This window comes from Podarcis erhardii (genome assembly GCF_964252035.2).
Source record: "Podarcis erhardii genome assembly, chromosome: 5".
Taxonomy (NCBI): domain Eukaryota; kingdom Metazoa; phylum Chordata; class Lepidosauria; order Squamata; family Lacertidae; genus Podarcis; species Podarcis erhardii.
The window spans coordinates 13,101,548-13,115,758 of NC_138509.1; the positions used below are offsets into that span (position 1 = coordinate 13,101,548).

At 45.6% G+C, this 14,211-nt stretch overlaps 1 protein-coding gene across 2 annotated transcripts in view; it reads left to right on the top strand.

The window, feature by feature from the left end:
• SCD (stearoyl-CoA desaturase) overlaps positions 1–13,253 on the top strand; it is a 29,886-nt gene extending 16,633 nt beyond the window's left edge. The window contains exons 4-7 of one of the 2 annotated variants that reach the window (XR_014157090.1): positions 452–657; positions 1,793–2,025; positions 7,445–9,975; positions 10,023–13,253. Coding sequence is in view for 1 of the 2 variants with exons in the window: in XM_081864405.1 (XP_081720531.1) it covers positions 452–657; positions 1,793–2,025; positions 7,445–7,644 (639 nt within the window). In the remaining variant the exon portion in view is untranslated. Of the gene's footprint in view, positions 1–451; positions 658–1,792; positions 2,026–7,444 lie in introns of both variants that reach the window. The other variant, XM_081864405.1, reaches the window with a different exon arrangement.
• Positions 13,254–14,211: the final 958 nt, after the last annotated feature.

Sequence of the window (14,211 nt, forward strand, 5' to 3'; positions counted from 1 at the left end):
CTTCTAAAAGATCATGTCGTGTTGGACATGTACGGAAAGGATTCAGGTCCAAAACTTGGTTAATCTAGGCCACATCTAGATCCATGATACCCCGCTTTATCACTACTCTAAGGAGTCTCAAAGCAGCTAACATTCTCCTTTCCCTTCCTCCCCCACAACAAACACTCTGTGAGGTGAGTGAGGCTGAGAGACTTCAGAGAAGTGTGACTAGCCCAAGGTCACCCAGCAGCTGCATGTGGAGGAGCTGGGAAGCGAACCCAGTTCACCAGATTACGAGTCTATCGCTCTTAACCATTACACCACACTGGCTTCTTAGAGCATTGCGTTCAGGGTGAATGAGTCAAGGAAGTATTTTTTATCTTCCATGTTCCTTAAAGGATTGCTGTGGAAGCGGAGGACTGTTGTCCAGCTCGAAACATGATTAATGCGTTTGCCTTTGTGTCTCAACCAGAACGACATTTATGAGTGGGCCAGAGATCACCGTGTCCATCACAAATACTCTGAAACAGATGCTGATCCCCACAACGCAAAGCGAGGCTTTTTCTTTTCTCATATTGGCTGGCTGCTGGTACGCAAACACCCTGATGTCAAAGAGAAGGGACAGAAGCTGGATCTCTCTGACCTGAAGGCTGACAAAGTTGTTATGTTCCAAAGGAGGTGAGCAAAGGGCTCCCATTGAGGTTGCTTTCTTTTTCCAGAAGATAGGAAATGGATTTGTTTGTTTGTTTGTTTACTTCTACTACTACTACTAATTTATTATTTATTCCCCACCCATCTGGCTGAGTTTCCCCACCCACTCTGGGCGGCTCCCAATCAAGTGTTAAAAACAATACAGCGTTAAATATTAAAAACTTCCCTGAACAGGGCTACCTTCAGATGTCTTTTAAAGATAGCTCCTTATTTCCTTCACATCTGAAGGGAAGGTGTTCCACAGGGTGGGTGCCACTACCGAGAAAGTCCTCTGTCTGGTTCCCTGTAACCTCACTTCTCGTAATGAGGGAACCGCCAGAAGGCCCTCGGCGCTGGACCTCAGTGTCTGGGCAGAACGATGGGGGTGGAGACGCTCCTTCAGGTATACAGGACCGAGGCCGTTTAGGGCTTTACAGGTCAGCACCAACACTTTGAATTGTGCTCGGGAAAGTACTGGGAGCCAATGCAGATCTCTCAGAACTGGTGTTATGTGGTCCCGGCGGCCACTCCCAGTCACCAGTCTAGCTGCCGCATTCTGGATTAATTGCAGTTTCCGGGTCACCTTCAAAGGTAGCCCCACGTAGAGCCCAACGTAGACACACTGAAAATCAGATAAGCATTCATAGTGGAAAAACTGCAGATTCCAAATTTCCAACCTTTACAGTACAGTGCTACCTTGGTTCTCGAACGGCTTGGCTCCCGAACCAATCAGCTCCTGAATGCCGCAAACCCGGAAGTGAGTGGTTTGCGAACATTTTTCGGAAGCCAAATGTCTGATGCGACTTATGATTGAGTGCAGGAAGCTTCTGCAGCCCATCGGAAGCTGCGCCTTGGTTTCTGAACCGTTTCGCGAGTCGAATGGACTCCCGGAACGGATTAAGTTTGAGAACCAAAGTACCACTGTAGTTTGAACCATTGACACCTTGGGGGTTCGAGCTAAAAATCTGATCGTGAATTGGAATATTTAGTGCAGAGTGAAATCTTGCAGGAAAATGCGAGGGCCTACTCGAAATGGAGCTTTTTCAAACATTGGAATTTTAATGTGATCCCCTACAAAGAGCTCAAAATATGTTGACTGCAATGCATGTATCTTTCTTCCCAGGCATTATAAAACCTCCGTGGTGATCATGTGCTTCATTTTCCCTGCTGCTGTGCCTTGGTACTTCTGGGGGGAGACGTATCACACTAGCTTCTTCATGGCTGCCATCCTCCGCTATGCCTTAATCCTCAACGCCACTTGGCTGGTGAACAGTGCGGCACACATGTATGGCAACCGACCGTATGATAAGACCATCAACCCCAGAGAGAACCACTTTGTCGTACTTGGAGCCCTAGGTATGTAAAGGGGAAGATGTTGGGGTTTGGGGGAGGGGAAGGTCTGCTGTCGTCTTGCTCCCACCACAGTTCCTGGTGCCCTCAGTTGGTGTGTATTTTGTTTTTTTGTTTTTTTTTATTAAATTTTTATTGAATTTTCACATTTTATAACAACACACACACAGACATATAAATGATTTCATATCCTTGCTTTCATAACCCTCTTTCCCTGACTTCCCCCCACCCACCCCATACATCCTAATTTCCATATTAAATTCAGCAAGTTCTTATTTCCTTCCCCAATCCTATTCTTATTATGTTTAAATTTGATTCTTTTTGTTAGGCCCAATTCAATAATCCTTTGCTTATATACATTAGATCCTTATTCTAAGATCAATCAAGATTCTTATACCAAAAATTTCCCTTTTTTATATTAAAATATGAATCAACATTATAAAAAACCCAAAAATCATAAAATTTTAAATTCTACTTTTCCCCTTCCCTCCCTGCCCAGGTATCTGTCCCTTCCAAGGTATCTGTCCCTTCCCTCCCTGTCCCAGGTATCTGTCCCTTCCAGGGACAGTTGGTGTGTATTTTGGTTAAGGTAAAGGTAAAGGGACCCCTGACCATTAGGTCCAGTCGTGACCGACTCTGGGGTTGCGGCGCTCATCTTGCTTTACTGGCCGAGGGAGCCGGCGTACAGCTTCCGGGTCATGTGGCCAGCATGACTAAGCTGCTTCTGGAGAACCAGAGCAACGCTATTTACCTTCCCGCCGGAGCGGTACCTATTTATCTACTTGCACTTTGACGTGCTTTCGAACTGCTAGGTTGGCAGGAGCAGGGACCGAGCAATGGGAGCTCACCCCGTCGCGGAGATGCGAACCGCCGACCTTCTGATCAGCAAGTCCTAGGCTCTGTGGTTTAACCCACAGTGCCACCCGCCTTCTTTCTGACCCATGTTCGGATCTGCAAGAAGTTTTGCCTGCTTTCCATCCCTGGTTTTCCAGCTGTGCCCACATCCTGTTTCACTTTCCTCATTCATGAGAAGTCATCCTGTTGCCATTTACTTTCACACAGGTAGCCATAGCTTCTGGGGAGAGCACCCAGGCTTCTCTACCACCTTTTCAAAGAGGACATCTCTAGAGAGGTTCCCATGGGGAAATTATATTTCTCAAGGGCTGCATAAGACCTTCAGTTCAGCATGCTACCAGGATATCAAACAATGGAGAGGGGAGGAAGGAAAATATCTCCCTCCTTGCCTTTGCCAGTGGATGGACTGGAGCACTGCTTCTAACTTCAGAAAGTTGATGGTGAAATGAAATCTGGCAGGCTTGAAAATAAGCAGAGTTACCGTATTTTTTGCTCTATAAGACTCACTTTCCCCCTCCTAAAATGTAAGGGGAAATGTGTGTGCGTCTTATGGAGTGAATGCAGGCTGCGTAGCTATCCCAGAAGCCAGAACAGCAAGAGGGATTGCTGCTTTCACTGCGCAGCGATCCGTCTTTCTGTTCTGGCTTCTGAGATTCAGAATATTTTTTTTCTTGTTTTCCTCCTCCAAAAACTAGGTGCGTCTTGTGGTCTGGTGTGTCTTATAGAGCGAAAAATACGGTATTTGCTGTGTGTGTGTAGATTGAATTTTCTGAGCCTCCTGAGCCACTTTGATACAAGCCCAGGAAAAGCTGTCCATCTTCAGCCATCTTCTAAGATTTTTTGCTGAATGTGTATGCCCATATCACAAATACCGACTCCTGGCCCATTTGTCAGTTTCCATCTAGGAGAGAGTTTTTTCTCTCCCCACTCCACCATCCTGGGTGTCCTGTTGCAGCCATCTTCTCCCCTGAACATCCTTCTTCCCTTTATCTGAACACCTTCGTTATCCTGAGAGTGGTGAGAAGGCATGTTGGAAGTCAGGCACAGAAGCAAAGAATTCTTCCTGGCTCAGATTTTAATCCCAAGACGGAGAGGAATTTCAGCGCCCCTAAAACTCACTTCTCCTTTGAGATGGGATTCTGTGAACCTCCGTTTAATTTCTGATGCCAGCCTCTCCTCTACCTTTTTACTGAGGCGAGGCCTGTTTCATATTGACTTTGAAGCCTAAGTCAAAAGCAGTGCACGGTCATCCAAATTCAGCTTTTGTTACAGACCATAATAGATACTATTATTAGTATTTGAGCATGGCAGAACACCATTTTAATAATACAGTGCCAACAAGAACTTTATAGAGGTAGGCTAGAGGAAAAGGTTTTCCTACTCTGTGTAGGTGGCATACACACACAGACACACACACCCAAATTGTGAAAAGGGAAAAAAATGTACCGTAAATTGCGCTCCATAACACGCAGATTTTTCCTCCTAGAAAGTAAGGGGAAATGTCTGTGCGTGTTATGGAGCGAATGCCTACAGATGGCGGGGGAATCTGCTGCAGTTGTGAGCAGTCTGTGGCTTGCTTTGAAACAGCAAAGCAGGTGTAAGCGGCTCCTGTCAGCGAGCCGAGCTGGGGAGGAGGGAGAGAAGCAGAGCGGGCTTGGCTGCTTTAAAAAAACCCCGTCCTCTGTGTTCCTCTCTCCTCCCCACTGATCTGCTAAGTAGCAGCGAAGCTTTTCAGCCAGCCTAGCCGGGAGGAGGGAGAGAAGCAGAGCGGGGTTGGCTGCTTTAAAACAACCCCGTACTCTCTGTCCCTGCCTGCAGTTTTTTGCTGTCCGGTTTTGGATTAGCCACTGTAGGGGCTGTGTGTGTGTGTGCTTGAGCTATCGTTCTCCTCCTCCTGCTTCCCCTTCGCTCTCCCTGCGCCCCTGCGCTCTCCCTCCGACTTTAGAATTGACACTCTGTGTCTGTGTGTGTGTGAGAGAGGGCTCCTTCTCCTCCTCCTGCTTCCCGTTCACTCTCCCTGCGCTGTCCCTCCGACTTTAGAATTGACACTCTGTGTGTCTCTCTGTGTGTGAGGGCTCCTTCTCCTTCTCTTGCTTCCCGTTCACTCCCCCAGCGCCCTGCGACTTTAGGGCCAGTTCCCTCTCTGCGTGTGTGTGTTTTGACCTCACTGCGCTTGTTGGGGGAGAGTGTTGGTCGCAATTTTTCTTGATTTGTCTCAGAGTGGTTACTATCATGGTTTCCTTGCCGGGAGGAGGGAGAGACGCAGAGCCTGCTTGTTCTAAAGGAGCAAAGCCGGAGAGGAGCCTCTCCTGCATTATCAGCAGCATCCTTCTCCACACCCCCCACGCGAGCTCCTTGTCCCTTGAGTTCTTTTCCTTCCCTCCCCACTTAAAACGTGGTTACAAAGCACGGATCCACATGGATCCTCAGGATTTTTGCACTAGGTCACCCCAAATTCACCATCAGATCACATAGCATATCCATGGCTACAGCCTGCACCAAAAAACACACGCACCCACTGTTTCATGGGGTCGCAATGGCGCAAAAACGTGGTTACAAAGCATGGATCCACATGGATCCTCAGGATTTTTGCATTGGGCTACCCCAAACTCACCGTCAGATCACATGTCTGTGGCCACAGCATGAACCACAAAAATCATATATCCACTGTTTCGTTTAGAATATTTTTTTCTTGTTTTCCTCCTCTAAAAACTATGTGCGTGTTATGGTCAGGTGCGTGTTATAGAGCGAAAAATACGGTATATATAAAATTGTACTGACCATTTTTATCTGCCACAAAAAATGTTTGTTTGTCATCCTGTTTTGCATGCTGCTTTATTTAGCTGGGAGGCATTGTTCTGAAAGCAAATATTGCAGTTTTGGGTAAGTGTTGTGGAGAAAGAGTAACAGTTCTTGAGGCCACAGAGTTGGAATGTATTTCTGCTCCTGCACACTGGATTATTTCGTTAGTACAGGAGCAGAAAAGCGATTTTAGGAATCTGAAACGTGGATCAGACAGTAGATCCACAGTAGATTTCTGTGGATTTAGACATCATGAACAGGAATTCTGCCTTATGCCAGAATTTGATCTGAACATCCAATTCTTGCAAGTTTAGAAGGCCCCTGGAATAAACTGATATCGCTTAGGGCAAGTTCCTAGACTTGGAATGGCATTATTCCTATCTGGTGTGAGGGTCACGAAAAGGGTTTGAATTAACGCTCCAGTATTATGCACTGATCCAATATTTTGTGCTGTAGAAGTTTCGTAGGAGGTGTTAATCCCTGAACATTCAGGAGCTCAATGGTCAATTGTTCCCAGTGGGACAACATACTGTAGGTAGATCACCCTATACTTATCTGCTTGTTCACTCCTTGGAAATAGCCTTAACACATCGCCACAGTGAGATGGGCCAAACAACCTGTCATTTCTCTGCCTTACGTTTCTAAGGAAGGAAACTGCAGAACACTTTGCTTCAGTTTGGTGGGTTGATTTGGGGCCATTGCACACCTTCCAACATTTCTCTGGTGAAAATAGGGATGTCCTAAGGAAAAGCAGGACATTGCAGGATCAAATCAGAAACCAGGATGGCTCCTGTAAATCTGGGACTATCCCTGGAAAATAGGGACACTTGGAGGGTATGCCATTGGTGTGGTACACTGGGGACCAGTTACTCTGAAGAGGACATTCTCCTTCATTCAGTCTCCATCAGCATCTATAGAGAGTTTTATCGCTGCCATTTCCCACTTGACATAGTTTGATCTCTCCGAAGATGTCTGTGGTAATTATCTCCTTGCCACATATGAATTGTACCTGTGCAGATTCAATGGCAGCTTATTATTGCAGTTCCAGTGATTATGCAACAAGCCCCACAGATTATTATCCTTAAGCCCTTTGCCTCCCCTGTGTTGATTTTAAGTTGCAATTATTCTCAGGCCACCTAGCCTACCTTTGTCATTTGCTGTTCCACGTACACTGACGACATTCCCCTCCCACTGGCTTCTCCCTTCTTGTGTGCGATGGCTATCCCATAATTCCTCATAAGGGTGACATGACCCAACCTTTCCTTCTGATCCTTTCGGTGCCAGAGAGCAGAAGTTACTTCATTAGATGCTTATAATGGGGCCTCTGGGAATTTTTTCCTGCCGGAACTCTCCGGAACTCTCAGGTGGGCGCCATTGGCCATTATAAAAGAACAAGGAAGCTCTGGCACCTCTTTTTTTCTTGAAAAAAATTGCATGGGGTGCCTCCAATTCTGGGTCCTTTTTGAGGATCATTCACCAAGAAGCTAATCTAGGCTTAATATCAAAATAGTGTGGCAATGGCAGTGGAAATGGTAGTTCAAATGGTAGCTCCAGCAGTAAGTTAGCAGTTATAGGCTTCCTGCAGCAAACGTTTATTGAATACATACTCACACTCAGTCATAAAGGACATTGTTTTTACTCATCAAGCAAACTAAAGAAACTTAAAATTTACTCACTAGAGTCGACTGCTTTCCAGAACCTAGTTCCCAAATAAATACACTACTTGGGCGCTTATGATTTCTCCTCCTCTCTCTCTCTCTCTCCCCAGGTGAAGGTTTCCACAACTACCACCATACTTTCCCCTATGATTACTCAACCAGTGAATTTGGCTTGAAGTGGAACATCACAACAGCTTTCATTGATCTTATGTGTTACCTGGGCTTGGCCACGGACTGCAAGCGAGTGTCAAAGGAGACCATCATGGCCCGGAAAATTCGGACTGGTGATGGTAGCCACAAGACTGGCTGAATGTGTGCTCTCCTCCGTCTCCTTTCCTCCCTTCCTTCTCTTTCAAATAACCTGGGCATATGTTTAATGTTCTGCTTACTAATTACAAAGCAATGCTTTCAGGATTCTCAAGGTGATGACTCTAACCCATTCCAGTACTATGTTTTGAAATGATGTATTCAAGACCTGTAACTTTTACAGGGGACACCTCTCTCTCTCTCTCTCTCTCTCTCTCTCTCTCTCTCTCTCTCCTTTTGTTTTTCCTGTGTTCTCTCGCTTGCTTTCATTAGAAGCTGGTAGAACACCCAACAAACTTCCCTGCAACTGATTGGAGGGATTGAGCCAACGGAGTTTCACCAATGTAGGGACTCCGTTTGCAATTATGTGTGTTTGGGTCAGCTCTCCCTCTCCCTGGTTCTTGAGGCTGGTTCTTTGATGAGTGGAGGGAGATTTGTCCTATCTCTTGTTCTTGTAGAGAAACTTGAGTCTAACCCCTTGGGCCAGGGGTTCTGAAATCTGGAGAAAGCAGAAGGAGTGGGTTTGCTATTGCAGAGGTCAGAGGGCAGGGATGGAAAGCGAAAGGAGAATGTGTTTTGTAAGGGTCGCAAAGAAGCCTGCTGGTTAGTCCCAGAATTAGGGTTTGGTTTTCTTAACTGGAGCCGAGTGATTCTTCTACCTCTGCCCATGTTCTAGTGTCATGAAACTGCTCTTTTCCTGCACCTGGGCGCTACTTTAGAAACCAAGCGGCCTGTGCAGGATTATGAGATGCTTTTGTAGGAAAACTACACAAAGGAGCTGGTTGCTGGATGGCTCTGGAACAGATTTGGCTGTGAACGGGTTCTGAGTGGGGAAATGGGCATGTTTTGAGGGTGGAAACGAGTGCACCAAAGCAACACTTCCCGACAGGAAAGAGGAAATCAGAGGTACTGGAAGGGTTTGAACCAAAGGTGTGTCACAGACCCAAGCTGTTTTGTTGTTGTTTTTTGTGCTGGAAGAGTATATTTCAATTTGGACGCAGGACGGTGTGTTTGTTGGTGTAGGTAAAAACAGATCGTTTTCATTCTGCAAAATATGGCAGCTGATGTCCACACACTGATCCCTAGAAGGATCAACTAAGGGCTGAAATCAAAGGGCCAAGAAAGAAGTATATTCCCTGTTCAGGGAGCTTTATACTGTTCTTGAAACACCAGGGCAGCAATAGGTGTCAAAATTTTGCACGCCCTAACAATTTTGCAACCGCCCCGTGGCCCACCCACCCCTGCTATGCCACTGCTTTCTACACAGGTTCTTTGCAGGAGAGCTTGTGAAAGGAGAGAGAGAGAGAGGCCACTTTTGCAATCCATAGGAAAGCTGCTTTCAAACGAGGGAGGTGTTTGCACATCCATTATACACAGATTTCTAACAGGGTGACAAAGACTACAGCATTCACACACTTGATTTGATTATCTGCTACTGGTGAGAGGAGGGGGCATTTGCAATGATGAGTGTCACATGGCCAAGAAGAGCACATCTTCTGTAACCGTTCTGCACTAAGGAGAGGATATTTTGGCAGACGCTGTTGGTTTAATTTTTGAATTTATGTAGGGTTGGCATATGTTTGGAATTCCAATGACAGAATTAGTGTTTGGGGGGAATTTTGTGAAAACGGCAAAATGTCCAGGTTTTGGAAACTTGCCCCCCAGCAGCTCAATGACTTTCCTCCAAAAGCAACCCTAATTTATGTGTTGCATTAGTTTCCCTCTTTAGTGCACCTCTTTCTGCCATGCCAAGAAGTTTTACTGCAGTGAAATTTCCCTTCCTATCATCTAGCCACCTTAATGGGGATGTATTGTGTTTCGAGTAACGTGAAACGTTAGATCAGATGCAACCTATTGATAATTCATATGAAATATCAGCAGAAAGGGTAAGAGAGAAGCTGGTTCTGACTCCACGGAGAGTTGTAGTGCAAGTTGTTTCCAATTCTCCACTCCAGGAAGGGAACAATGACCCACTGCCTAGCTAGCTAGCTCTGCTTACTCAGATTGGATGTGTATAGGATCTTGACTAATCCCCTGCCATGCCAGAGTTTGCAGCAGCTGTCCTCTGAATTGTTCTGCACTGCCCAGCTGTCAGCTGATTTACATTTGAATTACTCATCAGTTAGCACCGAGGCTCAGCAAAAAGATAAATCCAGCTCAACAGAAAAACACATTGCAAACAGAACAGCTAAAGCAAGCCCTGATCTCTGCTGTATTGCAAAATCCGATTCCTGAAATTAAAGGCTGCAATTGTACACCTGCTGACTTGGGCGTAAGCATGGCTGGACTCTGTGGGACTTGTTTAGAATCATAGCATCATAGAGTTTGAAGGGACGTGCCAAGGATCATTTAGTCTGACTGCCTGCAATGCAGGAATCTCAGCTAAAGCATCCCTGTTCCAGTTAGGATTTCACAGTGAAGGCCCCAAAACCAACCCCTTTCTGTTCCACCATAGCACCAGGGCACATGCCTGCCTCCTTCCCCATGACCCAAATGTTCAAACTCCCATCAATATGACAGCTTCTTGGCCACCCTGCTCCTTGTCGTTCACCAGGAAACACTTCCGGTTTCTGAGCTTCCCAGGAACATCTGGCTGACCTCTGTTGTCTGTCTGATTCATCAGTCCTCTTCTTATGAATAACCTTTTATTAGGAAGTGGCAGTTCCTGCCAAAGCAGCTTGACACCAGGGGTGATTTCTTATTTTTTATATTTTTGGCCTCAAGAGAAATTATGAGCATAGCAACCCATAGTTATCTAAAGACCAGTTTTGCCACCTGAGGCACTTCATCATTTTTTTTTAGGAGAGCAATACAAGGAAGTGTTGAAAAGTGTTGACTTTTTCTGCCTTCACTTCACCAGTTTGGTATGTGGAGAGGCTATGACTTCAAGCAGGTTTTACTCTCTTCAAGCATGTTTTACTTCAATTTCCCCCCTGCCTCCCTTGGCTTAAAGAGTGTCTTTGGGGAAGTCACATGAGATGCAAAAGGAGCAGAGGGAAACAGTTTTGTAGAGGACCGCCTATGGTCTGTCTTTTCACACGTGGAATTTTTGGTGTGTTCCTGACATTAAGTCCACACCAGTGTTCAAAATTAGCCAGGCGCGTTTTGCACCTGACTATCGACCACTTGAGACCAAGCAAAGATGCCTGGGTGTCAGGAGGGTGCCTGACATCTCCACCATCTGGAGGTGTGTGCCTGGGGATCATTGGATCTAGACCAGTGGCTCTCAACCTGTGGGTCCCCAGATGTTGTTGGACTACATCTCCCATCATCCCTGAGCTCTGGCCTTGCTAGCTAGGGGTGATGGGAGTTGTAGTTCAACAACATCTGGGGACCCACAGGTTGAGAAAGGCTGATCTAGACTGTTTTCACACACTAATACCTTCACACACTAATACCCCACCCTGTAGAATTCTGTCACTTACATTTTACTGGCACAATTGGAATTAATTTCAGGAACCAAAATGCTTTCTCTGTGTGGCCTGAGCAGGAGCAGTGAGCAATGTTATAGTTAATTGTTGTCGTTTGTCTTCCCACTGCCCTGCTCAAAAGTTGTGAAGAATATTCTTACATTATGAATGGTCCATGTCACCATTGAGAAAGAGAGGTAGGAACAGGCTGATAGATTTGTGGAAGAACCCTCAATCAAGTGACTTTTCTTCCTTAAGTTCTCAAAGTTCTTAACCTGGCTCAAGGTTGTCATCTAAACTAGCCAGATCTTTAACTGAGAATCAATCACAGTCCTTATTTGAAAAATAAGACTTTAGAGCAGTCTTGCCCCCAAATGGCAACTAGACACTCCGTTTTACCAACCTTGGTTTAAGGGGAGCCATTTGGCCCTAGCTTATATATCTGAGTTTCTAATGCTGGTAGACACCTAAAACTGCAGAACCTGATTCTTTGTACAGGTACACTTGCCAGGTGACTTGAAATACACTTAGTGGCAACTTGAGGTTCCTGTTGAGTGCTGGGCTAAGCAGCCATCACTCTCATGAGAATAGTTCAGGAGAAGTTCACAGACTGGGGTTTCCCCTTTCATCGCCACTAATTTTCACTGAATCTGACATAGGACGTTTGGAATATAGCAGTTTTGGTTCGGACGCCATTTCACATTCCTGAATGCATTTGTTCGGCCATCGCAACGAGCTTGGCTATGACCAACAGCAGCAATCCCAAGTCGTTGGGTGGCCTCAGTCATAGTGCTAGGTCAGTGCGATTTCTGAAGGCTTATCCTTGCTCCAACTTGTACCTAGAAGACAGTGGGGCCAGTAATAAATAAAGAACTAAATTATCCTCCTAGCAGGGTGACCTGCACAGCACAGCCTCCCTAAGTGATGCTCCCCTTGTGGCCATCAGAACTGTGTGCTCACAAAAGGAAACAAGCGCTATCGACTCAGGTGTTGAGATTGCAAACTTGATACGGGCCTAGCGAATCCAAAACGTTTGGATGTGGGATGAAAACGTAAGCAACCAAACAGTTCCCATTTGGGTCCAGACACTTTGCGGGGGCGGGGGGTAAATGGACAAGTATTTTGATGTGCCTTAAGCTTTTCTTGAATATACATAGGAAGTATCAAGAGCTCTTCGCAGTATTTTAATTTTCACCTGTGCTAAATTATTTTTATGTTAATTATTCATCTGCGCTGAATTGTGGGTACAGATGCGTTTTTGTTTTTTTAATGTACTTGGTTAATCTTCTGTTAAGTTAAGGAATAGTTAGATCACTTAGAAATAAAGCCTTTTTTTTTTTTTTTTTTTTGCTTCTCCTTTTTTTGTGTGTGGTGCACATTTTATCTAGGATGCATTCTCTAGAAGGTGACCTCTCTGGTTAGCCTGCCTCTCTCTCTCTCTCTCTCTCTCTCTCTCTCTCTCTCTCTCTCTCTCCCTCCTTTGTGATATGGGCTGGAATTATGTGGGTGTTGATGGGAGTACGCAATCTAGCAGTCAGAGCAGCAGCCTAGTCATTGGGAAACCTGGGCTCTGTTCTTAACTGCAACTTAAACTACAATCCTATACTTAGGTCCTTGGAGGCGGCCCTATTGAATTCAGTGGGATTTTGTATAGGATTTTGTATAGGATTGTACTGTTAGATTCTTTGTGAGTGCAATGGGCAAGTTTTTCCTCTTCTCTTCTGCCTGCATTTGCTGGTGTGCAAAAGGGCAAAAGCCCCCGTTTTAAAAGGGGAGTACTAATGTGATTTAACTCGATGTTCTGAGGTATAAGTCACTATTGACTATTTGGGACTAAACTGGCTTTCATCTCAGTGCTTCAGCTTAACTGGCTCGAGGTCAAATGGACCTCAATATCCAAGTAGCAGTTACACAAGCAAACCTTCGGATTGCAGCGAGCGAAAGAGTTTGAAACTGGAAAACCAAATGCCGGAACAGTGGAGACTGTGAAGGTTAATGTGAATTGTTGATGCTCCTATGCTCCTGATGTGTGTATGCATAGGACCTTTGTTTGCTTTTCCATTTAATATTTCCATATTTTATGTACTGAAAAATAATAATAATAATTTTCTTCTAATATGAAATTGAATGTCTGATTTATGCTGATCTGAAGGTGTGTTTTTGTTTGTTTGTTTATAATAAAATGGTTGGTTTTTGAATTTGACTTTCTGTTGCAATCTCTTGGTGACATTGCTAGACATTCAGAATTACAGGGCCCTGAGCTGTCCTGAACATGCGTCCAGACAGAGGAAGCATTGAATTCCCATCTTCCTGGTGTGGCTTCCTCTTTCAAACTTCATGGCACCATTTCCTTTGAAAGAGAGAACCCTGGAGTGTTACAGGGTCTTTGTTCTTGAGATGCTTCCTCCCTTTATTCCTTTTAATATAGTTGCAGGCTGAGAAGGGCTGCAAAAGCAGTCAAGACAGCCTCTAAATCCCATACTCTCAGATCTCCCAGGTTCATAGTTGTCAACTTACAGATTTGAAAATAAGGGACCAGCAGCCTTGAAAATCAGCAGCCAAAATAAGGGATTTTAGTCAACCAGCTGAAATACAAAGTTAAAAGGGACCAGATAATTTGGGAGAGCAGCGCCGGTTTTTAGCCCTTCGTTTTCAGAGGTTGCTGCTCAAGACACCAGCTGACGAAACTGCAATTAAATAACTACAAGCAGCAACCACTTTTCGCGCAAAACGAAGTCCAAGCTACGAAGATGCTGCTGCAGTTCTGTATCTTTTCTCTTGTGCTCCATCTGCAGCTCTCAGTTCCATCAGGCGGGGCGGGAGGAAGGGGGGGAGAAATAGCGCCCAAAGTAAACCCTATGCTAGTCTACCACTACAAATCTATGGGAGAAACGCTTGCAGTCCTTCCTCCGCTTTCCCCCTCTACAGTTAGCCCTTGGAACACCTGCCCGCGCCTCCGCCTCCTCCTCCTCTCTCTGAGCTGCTTTCTCTATGGTTGCCCTCACTCTCCTCTCAAGGCTCCTCAGCAATTCATAGGCCGCACAAGCTGCCCATCTCATCCAGGTCCTTCGGTGATGCAGCCGCAGTACAGCCTAGCGGGGACAGCAGCAGCGGGCAGAGGGGAGGCCCCAGGCAGAGACACTCAGTTTGGCGGCCACAAG